We start from the raw sequence: 17,160 nt of genomic DNA on the forward strand, positions 1-17,160 counted from the left end.
GCTCCAGAATCACAAAGAATATTGAGGAATCTTTCAACTCTAATGTCACAAGAGATAAGAAATTGACCTTTGTCTTGAACTTTGTGCAGAGTTCGAACTGGTCTTTCCTGTGGATGATCTGGTGCCTCAAATGCAGAATAAGAATCACAATAGAACTTGGCAGCATCAAACTCGATGATTGAATCTATGTATGGCATTTTGATTCTCTTATGTGATTCATCCTCCACATCTATGACATCTGGTTCTTCTTCTGTGATCTTCATGCATGGGATGTAAGAGTCATGCTCTTCTGGTTTGTCAGGCTCTCGGTGATGCAGACTTGGAGCGAGATGGCGGTTCCCCGCGGGTGGAGACGTCACATCCGCGGCTGAGAGGGATCCGGCCGCGGGTGAAACTCTCGCAGCCGCGTTGAGGATAGGCTTGGCCAGCTGAAGTCCTCGCGGCCGCGGTATTGAACTCCGAAGGTTGCTCTGCTGCTTCTACTTCTTGCTCTTCCAGGATTTCTGCAGGGTTATTCTGAGTGTCCATTGTGGGATCTCCTAAATCAGAATTGGTTGGTTCTTCTTCTTTTTGCGGACCATGAACAAGAGAATCCTTCTCATGATTCTCAAAGATCTTCCTCACAACAAGGTTGGTGTCTCTTTGGCACTTAGAGAGATGCTTGATGCCAGAACTAGTTTCCATGCTCTTGTGCTCAAGCTTGCTAAGGCGAAATTCAATCTCTTGAAGTTCACCATCTTTCTTTCCTCTGTACCATGAAGCGATTTCATTGGACTCCTTGATCTCTAACTTAGCAGCCTTGGCATCGATGGATCCTTGAAGGATATCATACTTCTGTCTTGGCTGCTCTTCCTCAACAGCATCTATCTTCCTTTTTAGGGCAGCAATGTCTTGAAAGTGCAGATCTTCTAGCGATTTCACATGGTGAGTGAGGTCATCAATCCTCTTGTACAGGATAGATTTCGTAACAACTTGAAAATCAAGGTATTGATTCAGCATAGCTCCTAATCGATTCAGTTGGGGCCTAAATCGATCAGCTTCAGTGTTTTGGTGCAGAATCTGATGAGGAAGAGGATGAGATGGTCGACGGTTCACCAAGTGTGGCGAATATGGCTCATCTCGGTGGTGTGGAGGTTGCGAGTCTCCATGGTGGTGGTTCGGATTAGGGTTCCAAAGATGATGATAAAAATCACGCCTGGAGGGTGATTCACATGCGCAAGGAGCTTCACACAGGTCGCAGGACCTTCGCTCGGGATTAGGGTTTCTCCTTGAATGATCCATGCTTCAAAGGTTTCTGAAACTAGGGCAAACAGAAGAAAGAATAAGCAGAAAAAGAAAACGTTATGGTGTTTATGAATTTGGTTTACTTCCTATGTTACTTTGGCAGAAACTCGACATATATATAGTCGTCTGCAGCTTCAGCCTCCCAGGTTTAGACCTCCAGCGACTTCATGCCTCCCCGACAACGGCGCCAAAAACTTGATGGGCTTGCAGGCCTAGGGTTGTTTTTTAATAAGCCCGTTGGTCCTCCTTAAGTTTTAAATTTATAAAACCCTAGTGTCTGCAAGTGCACAGATGTACGTTATAGGACTTAGGGTGTCAATCCACAGGGAGGATGTCTAATCTGCAAGAAACAACAAACTGGGAAGTAAGCAAACTCATAAACCAATAAAAGATTTGGGGTTTTTGGTTAGGATCCTAAACTAAACCTAATCTAATATTCACAAGAAATGCAGTGCAGGATGAATTGTTAAAAGAACATCTAAAGCATATCGACTCAAACTAAAGACTCTTGAACTCATAGGTGGTGATTTAGACTTCTCCGGTTTACTCTAGTCGATGTATGGTGGCATTTCCAATTAGCTTCCGGTCGATTTATCTTCATCTGTTTATGGGAATCTGCATTGAACTAGAATAGACACATGTATGATTAGCCAACTGTCGTCACCTTAATCAACTAATCTCTTAGATCTAGCAATTAACTCTCGCTCTCATGCTAAACTTAAGATCATGCATTGAACATTGAATTCGTCTGCTCACATCTTCTCTATAGGTAGCTTTCGACTCCTATAGCGACTATGTTCTTCTGAAGCTAGGTACGGATGATCTGATACAACACTCTCGTGGCTCTGATCAATCCTAGGCTCAGAGAATAGGACATGAATCTACTCTCATTCTTTACGAATAACTTAGAAGAGATGAGATCCAGAATATGGCTAAGAACAATAGAAATCCTAATCGATATATATGCTTGTCGATATCTTCAAACAACTTGACTCTCTGGGACTAATCTATATGATGCAATGCATGATGAAAGACATAGAAAAATGCAAAAGAATGGAACAGAAAAGTTAATAAGATAAAAAGGAGGAAGAACAATGGATCTGGGGAAGAATCCCCATCTCCATCGCCTAACCCTAGAAAAACAAAGTTTGGTGGCTCAAAATCTCATTACAGGAGCACACACCCGTTTAGGACTGCTAAACAATGTATTTATAGGTCCTAAGGTCTTCCAGGTATCTTTTAGGGCTTCTCTGAAGAGGATTAACAAAGTGGGCATTGGTGTTGGGCCTTTTGGCTCGTCCTAAGGTCCACCGGGGGTGAGAGTCTTCCAGGGAAGGTAAAACATGTGTTTTCCTCTGGTGAGAGTCTTCCTGGACTGGTGAACTGGGTCAACTTGTTCTCCATGTATCTTTTTATTGCACCGTTGGATCTTTGTGATGTAAAGTGCTGTGGAAACTGGTTGTCTCCACTTGATTGTCTCCAAATTTGAGCTGGATCGGACGGTGAGAAAATCTTCATTTGAGGCTGAACTTCTTATGGTCTGACTGTGAGCTAAAAATGTGGATTTCTTCCATTTTGCCATCATATTCCTTAAGTTTCCTGAAAAGAGCCTTGAAACTATAAATACATAGAAATCATAATAAAAGTTCCTAAAACAGAGTAAAACCTTTGAAAAAGCATTTGAAATCAATGGTGAAAAATGGTCAAAATCAGGTGTTATCACATATTTAATTAAATTTGAGAAATTGCATTGTAGGACCAATAAAACTTTAATATAATTGATCAAAAGAGTCTTTTTCTTTAAAAAACCTATATTATAAAATATATCAAGTTTTATGAATCAAATATTAACTAAATTATATACAAACATTTTGGCACAGAGTTAAACAATTCTTCAAGATGTTCATATTGAAAAAGTGTTGTTAAGTTTGCCATAAAATAATTTGCTTTGTTACTCTATCCAGTCGACTTGCTTGTCACTCTTCTACATGTGTATATGTATTTTATTTTCCATATGATATTTATGAGTAGCTCTTTTTTAAGAAAATGTCAGCATATATGGTCCAAACACATACCAATTTTTTAAAAACCTTTTTTTTTATCTTAAATGGAGCACTGATAGAAAATTAATTTGTTTTTGTTAAAGACCCTTGTGAGTTCTCCAATATTCATTAACTCCAAAATCCTCCTAGAAGTTGCTTCTGTAGTTTCATGATAATTAATACAAATTGAATTTAAGTTCAGAAAGAAGGATGTTTAGCTTGTAAATCTAGATTTATAAATTTAATTTGGTTATTTTGTGAAACATATTATCACACTAATATTTTTGATCCAAGAATTTAATTAAAGTATGATGATATTTAACAACACATTTAAGATAAAAAATTCACTTACAACATATTTAACAAGTTGTTCAACCGCATAAATAAAGTGGTTGGAAAGATCACCACCCCATTTTCAAATTCCCAAAATCAAACATAAAAAATATTATGAATTAGTTATTATGGTTGTTCATTATAAGACTCATATATAGGAAGTTTATAATATTTTCAGTTTCTTTAGTTTTTAAGTTTAGCTTGTTCCCCATGTATTTGTATATTTATACATATTCCTAATTATTCGTAGAATAGGACATCAATTTCCTTTTTTTCTTAGCTCTCTCTTTTATTCGCTACACGTTATCCACATGATAGTCTCTCTATCTATTTATTCTTACACCAAAAACAATAATATTGAATTTATGCTAATGATAATTTCCTTTTTCCAAAATGATGGTTATGGTAGGCTATGCCTTCGCGATCATGATTTTATTGTAGATTCACTATTTCTTATTTAAAGCTTTACCTAGTGTCCAAAAGAATATCCACTTCATTTAGAGGTTTTCCAGACCTCATACAACTGTCTGATCAAATAGTATGTGGATCAGGCGGATCCATCCATGCACCTACTTTGGCTATTTGGGTCAATTTCCTCCTTTTCTTAGCTCTCTCTTTTATTCACTACACGTTATCCACATGATAGTCCCTCTAACCATAATTTGTGTTTATGGTTATATTATTCTACGATGATAATTTCCTTTTTCCAAAATGATGGTTATGGTAGGCTATGCCTTCGCGATCATGATTTTATTGTAGATTCAGTCTCCGCGGAACATAAATATAGAAAGATAGTTATCAATGCTTATCTAGAATAACGTTTAACGATGGTTTAATCTTTGTATCTTATTGATTATAGTTCTGTTAAAATTCTTTAGATATGAAGATTTGTTTATATAAAACAAAAAGATAACAAAAAAGAAAGCTATATAATCAATTAGGGTTTTTGTGGTATCTATGTTCGACATAACTATTTTTGAAAAATCTATGATAGTTTAGTTGATTGTTAATCATATATGAGAAGAGATTATATAACTTTTATTTTGTGATATAAGTTATTAGGGTTTTGATGTTATAAAAATTTACTCAAATATTTAATTATGCATTATATATATTTTAATAATAATAATAAGTAATAATTAAACAAAATAAAATTTTCTAAAAACAATCTAATTTCATAAATAGTTTATATGAAAACAAAAAACTAATAAAACAAATATTTTGTTGTTAAAATATGGTCCTTCTTGCATTTTTTTCATGCAAAATTGTTGATCAAACTTTTATATTCGATTTTTTTCAACCATAGATGTCTCAATCTATAGCAAAGTTATCCATTCAATCAGTCTTGTGACATGGTAGACCAAATATATATATTTTTTTATCAGGTTTACTTCGAAAAACTTCATTCAGCAGTGGAAACAAAAATGTAAATGTGGTGTTGACAATTATATCCCCAATAAAAAAGATTCAACTATTTATGCCTCCAAAATTTAGATGTCCTTATTCGTCGCCTGCCTTACTTTTGCTTTGGGCCAGTCATGGTGCTAGTCGAATATAAAATTATTAGAGTTGTTAGGTAAAACGTTGCTTTATACTGATTTCGTATTCATCGGGCTTGGTGTTGGTTGATTGAGTTAACTCATCCTATATTTGATTATTGCATAATTATTATGATATAGTTTGTGAAGCCAAGCAATTATTGCCTCATCGTTCATGCATGCATAATTAGGATTTGATTGCTTTTGTCATATAATATATAAGATATGGAGATGCATGTCTTACTTTGATCTGTTCAGCAACTGTCGATTGCAACTGATGTGTGTTAAGATCACCGAAAGCATTTGTGAATGTAAAATAAAGCAGATTAAAAACTAGATGACCGATATAGATGAATAGACTTTTGAAAACCGATTTGCTTATAAGTTGCACAGATTATTCTGTTATCAAATATGCAGTGTTATCGATGGTTAAAAAAAGTCTTGTAGCTTTACTTTTCCATTCTCTATCATCGTTAATAAATGTTGATTTATTCTCTCCTCATAATTTTGAGAAAGGAGAACACTACCACCAGTTTGATTTACCAACTTGATCGTCCACCACTTGATTTAAGGTACGCAAATTAATATTATTCGGTTTAGTTTTAGTTCCAATATTTAACCATAAAGTATTCACAAGTTATTTAGAGCGATTAAAAAAGACATGATCACTAGAATGTGATATCACTAAAAGCTCATTGCTTAAAGTTCCTTTCAAGAACTTGGATTACCACTAGAAGTGAGAAGATAAAGAAGGTAATATGCAAAAGATATATCCCTCATATGGCGACAAAATAAGCTAGTGTGAGTACAATATGAGGTAGTACAAAGAATATTAAAAGTTCTAGAAGACCATATATATTTGCCCATAGAAATACTATAAGAATTAAAGAATCATTTTGTTGTTCTAGAGTGTTCTCCTTAGCATGGAGATGCAGAGAATTACAAGGTATAACTAGGTACATGACATCACATACTAGAGCACAATGTTTGATTATACACAATTTTCTTGATTTTCAAGGAATTTTAATAAGATGGTAGATATAATAGCAAAAAGAGCCTATTTGATCCAAGTATTCCTTTTATTAGTCTTTTTATTTTTTGTATTAACCTTAGTCTTCAGTTTTATGTTCTTATTTATCTTGTACAGTTCTTGAATAAGGATTACAATCACTATGAAGCTAATGGAATTTGCAGAAGTAAAAAAAAGAAAAAAATACATGTAGTGTAAGAGCTAAATATTTTTCAAATTTAAATTGATCTCATATTGTTTTTATAATACAGACCACCAGCAATTTATTTTATGGTTTGTAGAACCATCCACCTATATTAGATTTGATTCAACACAAACGTTAACTCTAACTCGCTTTAATCAATTTATGCGTGGAACAAAACAAACACTACAATTAAAAAAATAGATATACTATTCACACATAGAAAATAATTATCTTCTTCCGAGGTGTATCATAATTGGATGTAAGAAGACTATTTTTAAATTGACAATTTCTGGAACTATACAAAAAATGAGGCACACCAAATAAGCGTTATACATAATTATCGTTTATCATATTATGCTAGACATACATAGAAGCTTACACTATTATTAGGATGGAATATGATTGGAAGTTTAAACCAGGTATACAATATAGCAAATCTTTGTGTCTTATATATATAATGATGGTGGTAAGAGTGAAAAAGAGTGGTGGAGGTAAGAGTGATGAAGAAAAATATGGTAGAACATTGTAAGTTAGATATATATGAAAGTATAAAATAATATTAGATTTGAATAAAAAGAAATCAAACATTAATCTAAAACCTAACATGTGGGCATCCGGAAGACTCTCTTTTATTATGATATTGTCTGTTTCAATTCAAGTGCTCAAGATCGCACAGAATCATATGATACCCAAGCTCTCCGTTTGTGATCCATCCCAAAAGGCTTATTACTCAGTATATCATTGGACTTAACTTATATATATTAAACCATTACTATCTAGATTTCTGATGTAAAACTTGGATTGATATCCTAACATTGCGCAAAACAACAAAAAAACAGGAGCCATCATGTTTTCAAGTCATAAATAATGATCAAATACCAAAAAATCAAGAAAAGTGGATTTTTTGAAATATGACTGCTCTCAAGATCAACGGCTCCACTAGTTAGAGGCCTTTCCTCTGATGAATTGGGATGATAATTGATGTTGAGATATATATATATATATATATATATATATATTTGATATAATATATATATATATATATTCAGTTAGCATTCATATGAAATTTGTTTGGAGTCATTTGGAGATGTTCTTAGGAATATGATCCCAAACTACTGAAAACATGTCTGTATGGCTTGTAAATGAAGCAAGCACTGAACAATATTTGCCACCAGCCAATAATGCATTGGACCAGAGCTTCTACATCCATCAGATACACCACCATTGTTTAAGTGCATCAACCCGAGTTCTTAGTCGAGATCAAACATCTTTGAATGCAAATTCCTTTTTTTAACTCAAGTTGACCTTAAAGCTATTGATACCTACTTAGCTACTTCCTAGAAATGAACACAGCCCTAATTTATAACAACCACAATTACACTTTCATAATATTTTGTTAATTCAAGAGCTTCTCGGGAGAAAATCTTTTGTAAGTCTAATGAACTTTACCATTACTTGCTCAGTTTAATGCATGGTTTCATTCTACAATAACCAAATTAGCAAAGTTTATTTGTTGCAAAACATAGTGGTCGAAGCCACAAAAGTGGAAAGACTATAAATTCATGTTTTGTATTCAAGATGGTTTTTACTTAAATCCCTAACATATCATCTATCTCTGGAGAAAATCTTGCTGTTGTATCTCCATAGAAAATTTTGAACCGTCTTATTTCTTATTTATTTATTTATTTAGTTTTTTTTTTTTTTTTGATAACTCAGGTATTCCGGCTGATTTAAGGGACCGCCGGCGGCGCAGTTAGGGATTGCAAATCCTGACTGTAGAGCAGCGCATCATCCCCCCAACACCGACTAATCCTGGGGCCCGGAGAGACCATGTAAATACCCCGGTGGCCAAGTGGATTAAATGTTGCAATTCTGCTTCCATGGGGAGTTGATCCCTGGCCTGGACCAACAAGGCAACTCTCACCAAGGAAGGGAACCACCCCACTACCACCACTTGATTCTTATTTCTTATTTAAGCTTTAGCTAGTGTCCAAAAGAATATCCACTTCACTTAGAGGTTTTCGAAACCTCATACAACTGCCGGATTAAATAGTATGTGGATCAGGCGGATTCACCTACTTTGGCTATCTGGGTCTTTTTATTAAAAGGTGTTTGTCCTTATTGATTTACTTGATGTGAGAAACATATATGACATGCAGACGATACAGTGAACTATTCAAAAGTTATCAAAGCATTCTTAGCTGCCTATCAAACATTATTCATACATCTGTAACATAACTATTCAATACTCTAGGTGAAGCATTATCTAGTTTAGTGATTTAAGTTCGAGAAAGAAACTTAACCATCTGCCTGCCTGATTATCTGATATGCAATTTATGTTTTGTTAAAACTAACCCAAGGCTTACCATTACCATCCATCAAGCTTACATTGTTTGCTTAACTTTTAAGTTTTTAATTAATTTATAAATCCAAGAGCTTTCATCTGTCTTTGCTTTTTTTTACTTTTTGCATTCTTGTTGTGTATCACTTCTATACTATTAAAAGGGAAGAACTTTTAATCTTTGTTGCTAAACACTCATATTTTATTTTAAAAAAAATTGTTTATCTTACTCAATCAACCTAAAGTTTCAAATATTCAAAATTAGTTTATAATTATATTATACAGAATATGCTGGAGAATGTTAGACTTATGTTTTTTTTAAAATTGCTGTCCTATGTGTATTACTTTTTTACAACATGCAAGATATCTATACCATTTAAGAAGATACAAACTTTATATTTGTGTGTCTAAAAGAAACAAATCTATACAATTAAAAGGGAGTTATTTTAGTCTTTCTTGCCATAAACTCTCTATTTTCTTTAAAAAATAACAATTATTTGGAAAAAAATATTACAGTGACCCAGATTGAGGTAGTATTAATTGAAAAAGAGAATTTTATTTTATATTAAAAACTTATATGTAAAATAAATATATCTAAAATAGAGAAATATCATACGAATATGGATGGAGTTCTGGTAGGGAACAAATACAATTGGAAAAGAATAAAAAAATAAAAGGAAAACAAAATAAAATCACATGTGGCTTTAATTTTTTTTTGTAGGTGAGATGTTTCTGTCTTCCATGGGATATATATATATATCTAGAAGCTCCTGATTATCATATATATATTATGAGAGAAGTTCTGTGAGTTTTATCATCATGCCTTTATAAAATCATACAACATTTCTTTTCAATTTCAGTATATCACTCTTCCAATTACAAATTTTGGGGAAATGATAATCAGAAACTTCCAAGATATTTTGTTAGCTTTATTACTTGATTTTTCATTTTCATTATTTCCTGATCTTGCCTACAATAATTGATTAAAAAAAAATTCCAATCTAAAAAAATTGGGAACTCGATCTATTCCCCCTGAGTACTTTCGTATCATAATACAACCCCCTCAAGTTTGAGGTTCGTTCTAAATCCCCATCAAATGAAACTTCCAATTCTATTTCCCCACAATAAACAACTTTAAATTTTGTTTCCCCATTATACTAAAGTTCAAAAGTTATTTCCCCCTTGACCAAGATTTGACTTGGTTTACTGTATACCGATTAAAACTTAACCACAAAGAAAAAAAACATTAACCAAACAGAACCTGATTTAACATTCTTAACCTGATTTACCCGATTTAAACCTGATTATAAATGGATACTACCCAGAAAAACACTAAACCCACCCAAAACAATAAACCCACCCGAAAGAATAATCACATCTGAAATAATAAACCCCCAAATCGATTTTGAACCTCACGAACCCTAAAAATTAGAAACCAGAAATCAAGTGTAGTAAATCGAAATCAAGTGTAGTGGAGTGAGGTGGAGAAAAACCGAGAATGGAGATAGCTGAGTGGAACGAGGTACCTGAATTTCGCGAGGAATTTCGTGAAGCGGATTCCGACGGAGAAGATCGACGTGAACGAAACGATTTTAACATCGAGAGAGCTGTAATGGATTTCGTTGATGAAGATCCTGTTCGTCACAACATCTATCCTGAGACAGATGATGAAGACGACAAAGTGCAACAGACAATTATAATTCAAAGGAGGCGCACAGGGTTGGAAAGAGGTGATGGGAACTTGTATGAAGGTCAAATTTTCTTCAGTGGAATAGCGTTTAAGGAAGCCGTCCTTGACTACGCTCTGAAAACAGGCCGAAACATCTCTCAGAAAAGGTGGGATAAAGACAAACTCACCTTCAAATGTGAAGGAAAAAATGAAGAAGAAACTTGTGATTGGAGGATTTACTGTTCCACGACAGGGAAGACTTTGAAGTGGCAAGTGAAAGTTTTCAATAGTGTGCATAGCTGTGTTCCAAATGGACGTGTTGAGATGGTAAAAGTTTCTGTGATTGCTCGTCTATTCGTTGATAAGATTAGAGAGGAGCCTGAATATTTTATGCCTATGAAAATCGAAGAGTTAGTGTTGGAGAAATGGAATATCAGTGTGTCAAGGTCTCAGTGTCAAGCTGCTAGAAACAAAGCGATTAGATGGATTCAGAGAGAGTATGATGAGCAATTTGCACGTCTTCGGGATTACGGTCGTGAGATTCTAGACTCCAACAAAGGATCCACTGTGGTGATTGAATGTCTGCAAAACGAAAAAGGTTTAGATGTATTCAACAGGTTTTATGTATGTTTTGATGTGCTTAGGAAAACCTGGAAAAAGACTTGTAGGCCGCTTATAGGACTTGATGGATGCCACTTAAGATCGAGGAAAAAAGGTCAGATATTGGTTGCTATGGGTCGAGATACGGATAATGCTATTTATCCAATAGCATGGGCGGTGGTGCAATCTGAAACCAAAGACAATTGGTTGTGGTTTGTGAAGAATATCAAAGCCGATTTGGATTTAGGAGATGGCGATGGATATATAATGGTCTCAGATAGGCATAGGGTAAATGTGTTTGATTTTGGTGATGGTGTTTACACTTATTTCTAGTCACTATTAATCGTCGGTTGTGTTTGATCTGGTTTTTTTTTTCAGGGACTAATAGCAGCTGTTCAACTAGAGCTTCCACTTATCGAGCATAGGAATTGTGTGAGGCACATCTATGCTAACTTGAGAGCATTGAATGGAAAAAGGCCAGAGATGAAGAAGCTGATTTGGCGTCTTGCATGGAGCTACAACAAAGCAGAATTTGAAGAGAATAAAGATAAGATTTCCTGCTATGACTCAGTGGTGTTTGTGAGTGTGATGAAGACTAAACCAGAAACTTGGTGTAGAGCCTTCTACAAGTTAGGCCACTACTGTGAAGATGTGGAAAATAACTCGACGGAGTCATGGAATGCTTCTATCGTAAAAGCCAGAGACAAACCATTTGTGCCGATGCTAGAGACAATTGCAAGGTTAGCGATGGTTCGTATTGCCAAAAGAGGTTTTATATCTTTGAACTGGAAAAGTAAGTGCACACCGTATGTTATTGACTACCTAGCAGAAGAGTATGAGACAGCTAAAGATTGTACGGTTAATATATCTACAAATTACACATATGATGTTAGAGCTAGTGGATGTTCTTACCGTGTGCGCATGCAAGATAGAACTTGTACTTGCAGGAGATGGGAGATCACAGGCATTCCTTGTGAGCATGCCTACGCTGTGATTATCAAGAAGAACCTTGACGCTGAGGATTTTGTGTGCCACTGGTTTATGACCGCAATGTGGAGGAAGACATATACTGATGGGATAGTTCCATTGAGGGGAGCAAGGTTTTGGCCTGTAGGAGAAGAACCATCGGTGCATATGCCTCCGTCGCCACTACATCCTGGTCGAAAGAAAGGAGAAACATATAGAGTTAGTAAGAAGGAGAAACAAAGGAAAAAAGGGAAAAATGAATCTCCTGTGAAGAAGGCACCAGTACTTTTAAAGAGGGTAATGCATTGTAAAATCTGTGGTTTAGCTAATCACAACTCAAGATTTCATAAGAAGAAAGGCAAACAGGTTTGTCTCTTGATTTTTATGCATAATGAGAATAGATGATAGCTTTATATAGATAACGTATCTGTTTGCATTTTTGGCTCATCTTGCTTCATATATATCTGTTTAAGGTGATTGGTTTTGTGTTTATAACTAAGTTCTGGTTTTGTGGTTGTAATAGGGTGCTGTAGGTGAATCTTCTCAGGCTGAACCTTCTCAAGGCGCTCTCACACAGCTTGTGGACTGATCTGTTTTATGAGCTTATCAACGCATTTCTCAGATGGATGTTTTTTGGGTTTAAGAAGCTATTTGCTTTGTTGGTTTTTGTCTATGTGAAAGCTTCTTAAAGACAGTTGGATTTTTTTTATGTCTTTTGAATGATTCTAATGTTATTGATTAGACAAACCAGATTTTATTTAAAAACAACGTGCAACAAACAACACTGATGTCTTGTGGGATTTTTTTGAATGATCCCATAACATAAATGACACAACGACACAGCAACACAACGACACAGCAACACAACAAACTCAACCGACTAGTTTACTGCAACAAACAATGACCAGACACCCAAAACAAACAACAGCCATCATTTTCTTCAAGTTCGATTTGGTTTCAAGAAGTGCTTCTTCCACTTTCTCAAATATCTCTTGCTCTAGTTTCATTTGCATCTTCTCAAACATCATCTTCTCAAGCTCCATTCGTTCTCTGCATATTTGCTTTAACTCATCTTCAAGTCTTCCTGCTCGAGAACCCAATGCCTCTATCTCATTTAGCAAAGCCTCGTCCACCCACTTGAAATCGTGCTTATCATTTGTAAGCTACAACCATTCCAACATTCATAGCAATGGGATTTAAGAAAGAGAAAACCAACTTAAATTTGAAAACCAAAAACGAAATACATTGCATTTACCTTCTGTGCGACAGCATAAGCACACCGATAATATCTCCGGTACGGATTCGCATCGGATTTGGAGATCTTTGCCACAATTTGATCGCCACACCAACATCTCCTCGGTACGCCGATACCTCTTCCTCGAGTTCCAGAATATGATGTTCCACTGGAAGCTCCGGATTCATGGCTCATCTTCTTCAACGATGAATAGGGATGTATCGCAGGTCTAGTTGGTACGAAAAATAAGATTTTAGGGTTCTTATGCTTTCAAAATCGATTTGGGGGTTTTAGGTGTTCATCGGGATATATGGCGGGTCTTTTAGCTGGGTTTAGAGTCGGGTCGTGTAACCAAAGCGGTTTCATTTCGGCGGTTAAGAATTATGGTTTACGATTGAAGTTACAAACCGAGTGAAACCGATAGCAAATAAAAAAACCACGTCTGTGGGGAAATAGAATTGGAAGTTTCATTTGATGGGGATTTAGAACGAGCCTCAAACTTGAGGGGGTTGTATTATTATACGAAAGTATTTAGGGGGGAATAGATCGAGTTTCCAAAAAAATTTATTGTAGTCAAAAACAGAAAATGCAGAAAAAGATAATGGAAGTGGAGAGTCAAGTAATAGGGATAATGAAATATACTATAAATCTATGCATCTTTAAGAGTAAGTATGCTTTATTTTTATAATTCTTACATTATAAGCGTTATACATAATTATCGTTTACCAAGTATATAAAAATTTTAATAAAACTTTAGTTATAAAACTATATTTATATCATATTTAATTAAATTTGAGAAATTGCATTGTAGGACAATTAAAAGATTTATATAATTGATCAAAAAGTCTTCATATTTTAAAAAACTTATATTATAAAATATATCAAGTTTTATGAATCATAACTAAATGATATACAAATATTTTGGCACAGAGTTGACAAATTCTTCAAGATTTCATATTCAAAAAGTGTTGTTGAGTTTGCCACAATATCATTTCCTTTGTTACTCTATCGAGCCGACTTGGTCGTCACTCTTCTACCGTAAGACAAGTGTGTGTTTATTTTTATTTTCCATATAATATTTATGCGTAATTGTTTTTTACGAAAATTTTAGCATACGGTCTAAACACATACCGAATTTTTTAATTTTTTATTATCTTAAATGGAGCACTTGTAGAAAATTAATTTTATTTTTATTAAAGACACTTGTGAGGTCTCCAATATTCAGTAACTCCAAAATCCTCCTATGAGTTGTTTCTATAGGTTCACGATAATTAATACAAATTGAATTTAAATTCAAATAGAAGGATGTTTAACTTGAAAATCTAGATATAAAAATATAATTCTGGTTATTTTGTGAAACCTATTATCCCACTAATATTTCTGATCCAAGAATTTAATTAAAGTATGATGATGTTTTACAAAATATTTAAGATAAAAAAATTCACTTACAACATATTTAACAAGTTGTTCAACCGCATAAATAAAGTGGTTGGAAAGATCGCCACCCTATTTTAAAATTCCCAAAATAAAAATAAAATAAAATTATGAATTAGTTATTATGGTTGTTCATTATAAGACTCATATTATAGTAAGTTTATAATATTTTCATTTTTCTTATATTTTCAAGTTTAGTTTGCTCCCAAGTATTTCTATATTTATACATTATTCATGGAATAGGACATCAATTTCCTCCTTTTTTAGCTCTCTCTTTTATTCGCTACACGTTATCCACATGATAGTCTCTCAATCTATTTATTCTTACTCCAAACATATTCTTACACCAAAAATATAAATATCAAATATTTTTTTTATCTTAAATAGAGCACTTATAGAAAATTACTTTGTTTTTGTTAAAGACACTTGTGAGTTCTACAATATTCATTAACTCCAAAATCCTCATATGAGTTGTTTCTATAGTTTCACGATAATTAATACAAATTAAATTTAAGTTCAAATAGAAGGATGTTTAACTTGTAAATCTAGATATAAAAATTTAATTTGGTTATTTTGTGAAACATATTATCCCACTAATATTTCTAATCCAAGAATTCAAATGAAGTATGATGATATTTTAAAAAATATTTAAGATCAAAAAATTCACTTACAACATATTTAATAAGTCGTTCAACCGCATAAATAAAGTGGTTGGAAAGATCGCCAGCCCATTTTAAAATTCCCAAAATCAAAACAAAATTATGAATTAGTTATTATGGTTGTTCATTATAAGACTCATATTATAGTAAGTTATAATATTTTCATTTTTCTTATTTTTCAAGTTTAATTTGCTCCCCAAGTATTTGTATATTTATACATTATTCGTGGAATAGGACATCAATTTTCTCTTTCTCTTAGCTCTCTCTTTTATTCGCTACACTTTATCCACATGATAGTCTCTCAATCTATTTATTCTTACACCAAATATATAAATATTTAATTTATGTTTATGGATATATTATTCTATGATGATAAATGCCTTTTTTGAAAATGATGGTTATGTTAGGCTATGCCTTCGCGATCATGATTTTATTGTAGATTCGCTTAAATCAATTTTTGGGTGGAACAAAACAAACACTAAAATTGAAAAAAAAATAGATGTACTATTCACACATAGAAAATAATTATCTTCTTCTGAGGTGTATCATAATTGGATGTAGAAAGACTATTTTTAAATTGACAAATCCCTGGTATTTTATTAAACGATTTATGGAATTATACAAAAAATGAGGCACACCAAATGCCTTAAAATCACCATTGAAATATAGTCATATTATGCTAGACATACATAGAAGCTTACACTATTACTAGGATGGAATATGATTGGAAGTTTAAACCAGGTATACAATATAGCAAATCTTTGTGTCTTATATATATAATGATGGTGGTAAGAGTAAAAAAGAGTGGTGGAGGTAAAAGTGATGAAGAAAAATATGGTAGAACATTGTAAGTTAGATATAAATGAAAGTATAAAATAATATTAGATTTGAATAAAAAGAAATCAGACATTAATCTAAAACCTAGCATGTGGGCATCCGGAAGAATCTCTTTTAGTATGATATTGTCTGCTTTCAATTCAAGTGCTCAAGCTCGCACAGAATCATATGATACCCAAACTCTCCGTTTGTGATCCATCCCAAAAGGCTTATTACTCAGTATATCACTGGACTTAACTTATATATTAAACCATTACTATCTAGATTTCTGATGTAAAACTTGGATTGATATCCTAACACAACACCTTAACACCAAACTCAAATCATATGATACCATAACAACATAATATCAGGTTTGAATCATAACATTGCGCAAAACAACAAAAGAACAGGAGTCATCATATTTTCAAGTCATAAATAATGAACAAATACAAAAAAATCAAGAAAAGTGGATTTTTTGAAATATGACTGCTCTCAAGATCAACTGCTCCACTAGTTAGAGGCTTTCCCTCTGATGAATTGGGATGATAATTGATGTTGATATATATTTATTTTTCAGTTAGCATTCATATGATATTGGTTTGGAGTCATTTGGAGATGTTCTTAGGAGTATGATCCCAAACTACTGAAGACATGTCTGTATGGCTTGCAAATGAAGCAAGCACAGAACAATATTAGCCACCAGCCGATAATGCATTGGACCAGAGCTTCGACATCCATCAGATACACCACCATTATTCAAGTGCATCAACCCGAGTTCTTGGTCGATATCAAACACCTTTGAATGCAAATTCTTTTTTTTTTAACCAAAACTAAACCCTAGTTGACCCTAAACCTATAGATACCAACTTAGCTACTTCCCAGAAATGAACACAGCCATAATTTAGCAACCCCAATTATACTTTTTATAATTTGGGTTAGTTCAAGAGCTTCTCAGGAGAAAATCTTTTGTATATCTAATGAACTTTATCATTACTTGCTCGCTTTAATGCATGGTTTCATTCTACAA

The 17,160-nt window shown here is 33.7% G+C and overlaps 2 protein-coding genes across 3 annotated transcripts; one reads left to right on the top strand and one right to left on the bottom strand.

The window, feature by feature from the left end:
- The first annotated feature begins 10,212 nt into the window (after positions 1-10,212).
- LOC112082868 lies at positions 10,213-12,746 on the top strand. Of its 2 annotated transcripts, none has more exons than XM_024150507.1 (2): positions 10,213-12,353; positions 12,511-12,746. In XM_024150507.1, exons 1-2 carry the CDS (start codon positions 11,505-11,507, stop codon positions 12,574-12,576), a joined length of 915 nt encoding a protein of 304 aa, XP_024006275.1. In that variant the 5' UTR covers positions 10,213-11,504; the 3' UTR covers positions 12,577-12,746. Both variants share the same exon structure in this region; 1 of them encodes a protein (XP_024006275.1).
- Positions 12,747-12,748: 2 nt separating this feature from the next.
- LOC112082869 (uncharacterized protein At4g04775-like) lies at positions 12,749-13,574 on the bottom strand. The gene is made up of 2 exons (XM_024150508.1): positions 13,243-13,574; positions 12,749-13,150 (listed from the first exon to the last, which is right to left on the bottom strand). The coding sequence occupies exons 1-2, from the start codon at positions 13,414-13,416 to the stop codon at positions 12,860-12,862; spliced, it is 465 nt and encodes a 154-aa protein (XP_024006276.1). The 5' UTR covers positions 13,417-13,574; the 3' UTR covers positions 12,749-12,859.
- Positions 13,575-17,160: the final 3,586 nt, after the last annotated feature.

Source organism: Eutrema salsugineum, unplaced genomic scaffold (assembly GCF_000478725.1).
Source record: "Eutrema salsugineum unplaced genomic scaffold, Eutsalg1_0 scaffold_7, whole genome shotgun sequence".
Classification (NCBI taxonomy): Eukaryota; Viridiplantae; Streptophyta; class Magnoliopsida; order Brassicales; family Brassicaceae; genus Eutrema; species Eutrema salsugineum.